Genomic DNA, 10297 nt, shown 5'->3' on the forward strand with positions numbered 1-10297 from the left:
AAGAGTGTTCTGTTTGGACTTAGGTGACACTATGTGACAGCGACTGATGAGAGGGTTAAAGAGACTGCAACTTCAAATGCGATACACCATGATGAGACAGTAACTGGTCGACTACCAGCCGATATGCCGGAACCTAAAAATAAATACTGAAAAGGACGCCAAGAAATGCAAGTAGATCAGACTTCAAATCTGAACTGGAACCCAGGCGCCGATGCGTTGTCAAAGCAGCCATTGACGAGAGCAAAGTTATACTCGTACATAGGATTAACATTGAATCTCTGAAAATTGACTTCGACCCAACTTCAAAGGGGCCAAACTCCAAAATGATAATTATTGTCCGGCTCTCACTGGTGTCTATTCATACATGGTTTCTGTTGGAGATAGAAGTGCAGAGCGGTTTAAATAATATTGAAAGGGAAATAGTACGGCTTATGTGCAATTTTATACGTTCAAAATTTTCAATTCTCTTCGCTGGGACATAGGTAGCCATGCATGTGGTGACGTACGATCATTCCGAGCTCAGCATCTTGTGTTTTATGTATCTCATGGTACCCTGTATCGGATGGCTCGGTTAAAAAAATATTGTGTTAATGTGGCACTGACCCTACTCACTGCCAAATTGTTTTGCTTTGTCTCAACCCATACTGAACGCCGGTTAGAGGTCGAAAAATGCATTGGAACAGAATCATTTTCGGCCAAGACAACACGGCCGTTGAGGCTGAAAAATGTTGATAATTAGTCAATGGACTTATTTGCTCTTAATAGTGAAATTCCTACTAACGATGACAACAAAGCTACTGAAAAGACTATAATCCCAGATTCGGTTAAATACCATGCTAACTGGATAAATGATGATTAGACGCACCTTTGGGCAAAATTTGGTAGATCGTTAACCAAACGACTAGGGATATTCAAATTGGCCTATCAGAAAGATACAGTAGCTCCAGAATGAGTCTTCGATACGCACAATTGAGCGGGTTAACCAAAAACTGATGTATTGTCAGGTCACAAATTGGAAGTACGGCGAAAGAAACCAACTCACAAAAATTAGCAATGCCAAACCGGCTGTGGTTGATAAAAGCCCTGTTTCTATAATCCGTTCACGCGGAGAGCATGCTGACAGACGGAACTTCTCTTACTGATGGTCCATGCTATGACTGTATCCACTAGCCACAAAGGTCTAGAGTGCTATGAGATATTCATTTTGTCCTCCGGATGGAAAGACTCTTTACCTTGCTTCCACCTTCAAATTTTTCCCCTTGAATGCAAGATAATATATAAGAAAAGCAGATATCGTGTGATCAACAGCACACCGAATGGAGAATATCAAAAGAATCAATGTCTTTTTCTCAAAAAGAAACAGTGGAAAAATCTTGGCGCCTATCAATTCCGAAACTGCAGTTATAGTCAGGCCTAAACGCAGGAAAGCTATCAAGGCATATACGAAGAGGATGTATAGCCCGTGGCGCCCAAATATCCGAATACGATTTGCAAAAAACATCTGCATTGGTCGGTCGGTCGGTATAATAGGCCTTGAGAAAATCTCAAAAAAGGCTTACTTGAACAATGAACTCGATAATCCCACCAATTCCCAAAGAGAGTTTTCCGGTAATAGGAAATTGAGCTATTAAACTGATTTGAGGCAGATAGTAATCGGTAACATTATAGGTGTATTGCGCGTGGCAGCAACATATGGAGTGCGCTACTTCGCATGTGCTATTGAGAAACGTAAGCATAAGCAAGGCAAGACTTCGACTGTGCGACCTAACCCGATAAAAAAGACCTAAAAAATTTCAATGGCGTTCCAGTAACTGTCGTAACGAAAAGGCTGGTTGCTTACAAGATACTTTAGTATCAGTTTGTCATCAGGAAATCGTGTATAATAGACGTAGATTTGGACCACCACGACCCCAAGCAGCGAGCACTGGATGACGTTCCCTACAAGAAATGTTCCAAATAGAGTGGTAAAATCAATTGGATAAGGACTCAGAGGATTCATGTGAATCTGTAGTAGGAGAGGCCCTAGGAGAATAGATGTAATCTGGCAAGCCAGGATTCGCCCAACTTAAAAGGGTTTTTAGAACCAAGTATATCTTAATGATACTTCTAATATCATGATGATGTTTCTTCGTCTACTTGATGGTCCACAGAAAGACACTCTTTCATTTGATATTTTCATCAAAATTCCGCTACTAGTGAGTGTGTATCAATCTAGTTGCAGTGCGGTAGCAACACAAATCATTGGCAAAAAATAATGCAACTAAGATATCTGGCTGCCAGGGAAAGCAGTGGTACCAGCAGTTTGGGATTCTTAAATTAACCGTCCATCTGCCAACATTGTTCATGTTCCATCAGTATCTGATACTTAATTTGGCAGCACTGTATAAGTATAGGTAGGTCTATAGCTACTGGCTCGCCGTGACTGAGGACTGCATCGGACAGTCACCAAACTGATTACATCCATCAATATGCTCTAGTACATGCGGCGGTGCGCTCCTAAAGTAGGTAAAGCGAAAGGTCGGGTCCCACATTTCAAACTCTAAACCCGTTGTCTTGAAGTTTGAACTCAATCGACGATTATGCATGAAAACACCATAGGCCTTAAAATCTACACAAATTCCGGCCAAGAGGGTTACCTGTTATTGCGAGTTAGCAACGGTGTCTCCCTCTAGGATAAAGAACTATAGAGAAATAAAACAACGTCAAATATACAAAAAAGTGACTTCTGGCCTACAGTGAGGCTGTAGGATCTTTTGACTACTGGACTTTCACATCGTATCCAAGTATACGCAGAAAATTGTCAACATTTTGACTTTTGTTTAATACAAAACATCTTCACTTATAACGAAGAGACATTGGCCTGATCTGGCCCAATCAGTCAGGGCACTGCTGCTGTTGGCCGACGCCTCTGATACATTTTCATTCCCAGTCACTGTCACTAACGGAGAAATCCACCTGCCGTGGTTGTTTGACGAATCTACTCACCAAAACACCCAATAAAGGATTGTTCTGTATAGTAGCAACAAAGGCTAAGAATTCGCCAGTTTTTCATCAGAAGCCCTACCGGTTTGTCATTTTCCGGGTGTGACGGGGCGCCCGGCTTTACAACTTATAGGATCTGGCCATGGGAAAGCTCCTTTGACACCGAATTTGATCCTCAAATCAGTAAAAGAGGAAATGGTCCTTCTGATTAGGAAAAAAAACTTATCCCCCTGCAGGGTGATATTGCAAAGTCGTGAAATTTAGCAAGTCAGTGGAGAGGGTCGGTTCATGGTCTCTGAGATAGTCTGATGAAGTCTCATACTTCCACGACCGAGCGTCGCGATCGGTGGTGTTGCGAAAATATTTCGCGCGGCCTACTTAGTCAGAGTGGAATGTGGTTACTTATGAATATTGCGTGGATCTCATCCTGCACCTCGATGTTGCAGAAGTAGCATACGCGAGCATGACTCTTGTAAGGCTTTGATCGTTTTACAACTTGCATACCAGATGCGCTCATATATATTGAATTTTTATCAAATTATTCCATGGAAATATCGAGGGTCTACCTTCACCTCGGTTGTCATACAAACATGAACGGCGATCGGAGGGACACCTTCGCGTTTGGTTTGCTAGAAATTTAAGTTGTATGAACACAGAGACGTTGAATCTGACTAGCGCATACCTCCGTTTTGCAACCCTTTGCCCGTAACCATCTCTTTGCCGGTTTTTCTTTCCAATTTTCACGTAAAATTGTGCGCCCATTCAAGCTGTATCATGAGTTGTTGATCAGCCTTACAATTTCATTGGCAGGGAAGCACTCACGATGCAAGTAGAGAATTTGAGAAAACTGTCGCGCCCACATCAGCCAGTAAAAGAATTGAGAAGATGAAGAAAATACTCCTAGCGAGGCACATAAATATCGCCAACCATGTGACTGAAGACATATGATATAAGACAGGATTATCATGATAATAGTTGGAATCTTACGGTTTTGAGGCATTTTAACAAACTGTGGTCTAAGAATTTTAGTCACTGTTAGGAAAACGGAGGAATGCGAGAAAAGTCTTACGCATATGAGCATGAGAATACCGGCCAAGCTGGTGACGATTCCGGTTTCTATACCCGCCGATTTAGTATAGACTGCAATATTTGTAAAGACTCAAAGTTACACCTACGAATTGTCCATGCCGTTATTTTATCGACAAGAAATGACGTTCTCGATTATAGAATCAGGTTTCAGATATTAGGTGCAGGAAATATTTAAATCACTAACCTATTGGGAGAGTGCTCTTTCCTCAGTGCCCTGAGGTAATAGGACAAGAGTATAGCCAAAAGCAGGTCCACAGCTGAGCCAAGGGTCAACGCGGAGCCACACAACCATTTCCAATGCGAATCGAATACTGTGAAAGAAGGAGACACAATGGCTTCTATGGTCGCCCAAATAGTCAATATAAACCGAGAAGCGGCAAGAAACCAGCACAAGACAGGGATCGTCCACTTTCCGCTGATGACACGAACACGTTCTACATAAAAAGACTAGGTCTATCGGTGAAAATATTTCAAAGCTAGTGCTGTGTATCCCTTACCTGCACGATAGTGGCGATTATTCCACAAAGGACCAGCGATGCGTCCAAGGCTGGAGGCAAAGATATATTCGATTGCCCAAAGTTGACCACCCCGATAGTGTAGTATGTCTGAACGATGCATATACTATGCGAGAACTCGCATATCCTATCTCTAATCGTCAGTTATGAGAGTTCAACGTTCATGCACAAAAAGAAATATTCAACCAGACAACAGTAACCTGGCACCAGCACTCCACTTTCAATACCTAGCCATAGAAAAGTTTCTGCAAACTTACCATTGCTTTCAGGTATACCCGATCGTCGGGAAAGTTTGTGTAGTAGAGGTAGGTTTGAACAGTAGTAATCCCAAATAAGAAGCATGATATAAAAAGTCCAGTAATAAGAGGACCGATGGTTATCTGAGGGAAATTAGGTTCTTCAAGATTCGTGGCGAGCAAAGACATCTGTCTCTTTTACTTGTCAGAATACGTACCTCCTCTTTATATTACACCTTTGTTTCCCACAGAAGAGAATCATCAAGATCACAGTCTTCAGAAGTTGCATCGGATATACCTATAAGTGTGATTGCATAACTGGGGTTAGTGGTTACCAACCGTCAGATATTATGCCACAAAGATATCTCAGGCTCGTTGATGGAAAAAATCGAAATGTGTCCGCTTTTGTAATGGCTTGATTTAGTTAATCTTAATCGATAATATAATCTGTTATCTAGTAGTACTAGTAGTACTGTCACACAACTGTCATAAATGATTTTTCATGTGACCTACTATGACCATAGGGCAGGATTCGAGGAGGGGTCCTAGCAAGGTCCTAGACACCTTAACTGAATTATAAAAACCCACCACCAGATAGTTTCTCTTCGCGCACCCTTGATAAAGGCATACGTGGACTCAGAACCTGTGCTAATAGACCACAGGCATACACGAGGCTATTCAAATGATGCCGCTCAGTGGAACTTCCCGTAGATGGCCGCCTGAAGCTTTCCATTTGATTCAGCTAAGTCACTTGGAGACTTTAATGCAACTATGGATCATGAATCGCATCAATAGCTTATAAAAGTGTCATCGTTCAATAAGGTCTGCTCTTGCTGCTGTTGTGCAATCCTGAACACAATGTGATTCACAATGATGCGACAGCGTCACAGCAGCTCTTCGACTCGTGTGGTGAAAAACATGATGATGTCCACCTTCGCTGCATCTCGCGAGCCTGGAGTCTTCTGCAGATGGCTGGCATAACGCTCAGAGACAGTTGTGAACATTACTCCAGATATGGCTTAATCGATCATATTAATTTAAGACGTGAGTAGTCGAGCTAGCTGTAGGCTCACAGCCGCAGTCACCTTGGCCACTGCTTTTTGAGCTGCCGTCCACGGAAGCCGGACGGCAACGCCATTTATAGACACTCAGTTGACATTCTGAACACACTTCGACGACGCCTTGCTGCATCCTGTAGTTCAAATTGGGTGTGTGAATATTTTTAGAATCCCCTAAAACCAGCCATGATGTTTTCCCAGCTGCAACCTTATCCCAACACAACATCCACTGCCATAGTCATACGCTCATTAAAACGATGAACTCTACGGTACATTATGAGGAGTTAAATATGTCTGAAATTCGCGATCAAGACAGCGAAGGTCGTGATGATGTGGAAGACGGCGGAGCAAAGGCGTGGATTAGCATTACAGGAGCGTAAGTATTTCACTTCCTCGAATGGTGGAAAGAGTCATGAATGTTCTGCACAGTTGGCTTGTACTGTTTGCCACATTCGGGTATAGTCCAACTCAGTTAATAATATTGGTGTATAACTGATGTTTGAATGCAGCTATCTCTATTCATTTGGTGTCTATCAAGGTGCGGGAAGAGAGGTGGCTGAGTTTGCTACGCGTGCTTAAATGACGCAGACTTTTATACCAGAATATTTCTTTCTAATCACAGTGCAAGCAAAATTGCGTATGTCAATTCATTCCCTGTCAAAATAATTTTTGACAATGTAGGATCCGATTGCAGCTGGATAGGAAGCTTTCAGCTCATGATGCCATTCGTGTTCGGGGCCGTCTCTGGAAAGCTTTTCGACGCAGGGTACTTTCATGCCTTGGAGATAGTAGGATCAGCAATTTTTACTTTGTCGTGAGTTTAGCTTATTTTGAGGAGTTCCGAGGAACATCTGGGTTTATTATTTTGGTGACAGGTTATTTGCACTCTCGTTCACCAAGCCTCAACAATACCTTGAGGTATTCCTTAGTCAGGGAGTTGGAATGGGACTTGGTCTAGGACTTACCTTTGTCCCTACACTAAGTTTGACTGTTCACCACTTTAGACGCCGCAAGGTACTTGCTACTGGAATTGCTATGAGCGGTAGTTCCCTTGGAGCAGTCCTTTTCCCCATAAGTAAGCATGGTTTTATTACCCCAGATTCACTCTCATCTCAACCCCATTTGCAGTGATCAAGTGAGTGGACGAATATTCTTGTCATCGGCATGATTTACATTGTGCTCTACCAGTAATCTGATAACATCGATTGGATTTGCTCGAACGGTCCGCGCAAGCGCATACGTAGTACTTGGAATGGTGGTCATTGGCAATCTTCTAATGAGGACTGCTTACAAGAAGAAGCAGACCGATGGTCCACAGATGAATATACTTAGCTTCTTAACCGATGCCCCATACATGCTTGCCACATTAGGGTAGGTGGGAATTGACCCATTTTCAAGGCATGTACTCATCTTGTTTAATTACAGTGCTTTAATAGCAACCTTTGGGTTCTACTTTCCACGTATGTTCCAAATGATTGATATAAAAGCCCATCGTTTTACTTATCATGGTGTACAGTCATCTACCTACAGCTTTACGCTGTAACGCACGGGATCAACACCACTTTAGCATTCTACTCCGTGAGATCAACTTTCTTTGACGTAATTTTTGCCACAGTGTTTGACCCTGAATACCTCAGATTGCGATTCTTAACGCTGGGAGTACGATTGGCCGTCTGCTCGGAAACTATTTTGCTGAAATCTATGGTCCTTTCAATGTCCTTATCCCATGCAGTTTTTTAACAGCGGCGAGCATATTTTGTGTTTTCGGAGTGTAAGCTTCTGCGATAGGATGATAGTTATGCTTGCGTCTGATATCGCTTATAGTCATGATTCTGCGACGCTTGTCATAGTCAGCATATTTCACGGCACTTTCGCAGGCGCATGTCAGCAGAGATTTCTTGACTGTGAACCATAACTTATGTGTTCTTTGTTTAGGGTTATCAATATCGGTTGCTTCCCTTTCCACATTGGCTCGCCACCCAAATGAAATCGGGTTTGTCTCGCCGTTTCCGTTTAAAAACTGAGGCGCTCAATGGCATAATTTTACAGGGCACGAACGGGAATCGCTCTAGCTCTTAGTAGCTTTGGATCATTGGGCGCCGCTCCCGTACAGGGTGCGCTATTAGGTTCAGATTTTCACTGGGCCGTACCCATCGTTTTTTCCGGAGTATGTTCAATTGAGTTCTTCCTCAGTCCGTAACTCACCGCGTGGATATTTTAGTCGGTCATGACCCTGACTGGCGTCTGTGTTTGGATGACCAGAACGCTACTTGTTCGTGAGCGGGGGGTGAAAAAAGTGTAATGTTAGGGCAACACTGCAACGGACGTTTTGATCATGACCACATTACGAACTTTATTCATCTCACATTACAAGTTTCCTGGACTATAGCTGATCTCTGTTACAATACATTTCATTACTGTGACTGCATATCTGCATATTCGTTAGCCTAGTAGCCACAATGGACACACGGATCAATTTACACACGCTAGAATTTCTTGACCAATAAAGCGTTATATGTGTGTCGCCGTCTGTGAAGAAGATAAAGCGATTCTGCGAGCACAAGATCATGATCAAACAGCACTCTTTGTGCTACACTCGCGCTTGGTTCGATAAGCGGTAATGTTGATACATTCCGTACAGACACACGCGAGTGGAGGATGTCAATACTACAGCAGTAAGTTTGAGTTGCCGTATGATCCTTCGACCTTTTTTCACAACTTTGGAGGTTGCGTGCTTGCCTCCCTGAATTAACTGTTCCAGAGTATTTTCCTTTTGCTTGTGCTCTGGAGGACCATTATACATCATTGCATACAGTTAAGCACGGTAATTCATCTGCTCGGCAGAATCCGAGCTTACTCTTTTCACACTTTTCACCATAAAACCTCGGATAGGTTGCAATAAAAAAATGTATTCAAGTATGTAAAGAGTGTATATACACAGAAGTGCCTTTAAATTTTGAGTAAGTGCTGTCAAATCAGTAGAATACGTATGGATGTTATCTACCACCCCCCAATGTTACCACATTTGCGCACTTCCGTATTCAATTCACGCTTACCGAGGTAAAAAAAATATCAGAGCAATTTAGAGTACAGACAAAGTAAAAGGTACATTGTTTACAAGGGCCATTTCTCAGACGCGCGTCAGCGCGAAATCAATATAATCAAAGCAACATTGCTTTTTCGATCACCCAAAAATTCGAAATATGCCTGAAAACGTTGTAATCGAGGCTTAAAAACACTGTAATCGGGCCTGAAAATATGGTAACACTGGGGAAATAACACGATAAATTACCTCCCGTCTTTCTGTACAAAAACACTCTAGGGAATAGCATGATGAATTGCCACCCAACTTTCCGTGCAAAGCACGGGGGCACTGCTAGTTTTTGAAAAATTGCCTCTCGTCTCACACGGTATTTCACAAAATTTATGCTTGTGACAATCCGTACATATTGTCAAATACTTTCAAGTCATTTCTCTTCAAAATTTTAACAGAAATAAAGCATCACAAGTCTCTCTCTTTTTCTCTCCATTTTTGGTCATTTCTCGTTTGGGACACCCACTCCTATGAACGGAAAACCTGGTTATATGACACAAAATGTTGTGGCATTTATGGGTCATATTCTGGTCAAATTTTTCGTTTCAAACAAATTGAAAAATTTGACCAGAATATGACCCATAAATGCCACAACATTTGTATCAATTTCTTTTGGGATATGGTCCGATTTATGATCATTTGAGTTCCCTCAACTGCTTGGGTTTTGCTCCTCGTTTGTCTCGTCGCCGTCCCCCCGCTTGCCGTCCACCTTCCGCTGCTCGTCGATGCTGGCTTGCCTTCGCCTTCTATCTGCCGTTGCGCTCTATATTTCCCAATCCAACGATGGCTAAACCATCTATGGTAGCTCGGGTATTTTCGCGCCGAAATCGCTGCACGTCGCCTTCACCTTACTTCCCTTCCCTTCCATCTACTCAACGACGGTTCTGTCTTGTCGCTACCGCCATGCCCTTCCCTCCGCTTTCTACCCTCGATGTTGATGCCGACTAGCTTTTTTACTCATTGCACTGACTTCCACCGCCACTGGCATCCTGACTGCGTGGTCACAGGTCACTTCGACTTTTCTTCTTTTCTAACCTAACCCATTTTTTTTGTTTGTAATCTGTTTATTGTCGGGCAAAAAGCAATCAATGTGTTAAGACACATGGGTGAGTTTCTCTCATCTTCCTACACTGATATGTCTACCGTGTACTTCTATCAAACGAACAGTTATAGGTTCTGCAGTGACGAATTATCTTGATAGCGTATGCGTATTTTGAGGACGAACACAATCGGTGGCTGTTGTCTTTGGTACGCCTTTTTTTCTCAGAGTCTTCCCATGCGCGAAGTTTCCACTCGTCTCTAAATCGGCCACATCCCACAACC

The 10297-nt window shown here is 42.7% G+C and overlaps 1 protein-coding gene across 1 annotated transcript; it reads left to right on the forward strand.

The window, feature by feature from the left end:
* Window positions 1-6170: 6170 nt before the first annotated feature.
* Window positions 6171-7011, forward strand: JR316_0013351 (Aspyridones efflux protein apdF; the record flags this gene model as incomplete). The annotated part of the gene is made up of 3 exons (XM_047898960.1): window positions 6171-6256; window positions 6562-6694; window positions 6781-7011. 3 exons carry the CDS (start codon window positions 6171-6173, stop codon window positions 7009-7011), a joined length of 450 nt encoding a protein of 149 aa, XP_047742508.1.
* Between the last annotated feature and the right edge of the window lie 3286 nt (window positions 7012-10297).

Source organism: Psilocybe cubensis, chromosome 13, assembly GCF_017499595.1.
Source record: "Psilocybe cubensis strain MGC-MH-2018 chromosome 13, whole genome shotgun sequence".
NCBI classification, from domain to species: domain Eukaryota; kingdom Fungi; phylum Basidiomycota; class Agaricomycetes; order Agaricales; family Agrocybaceae; genus Psilocybe; species Psilocybe cubensis.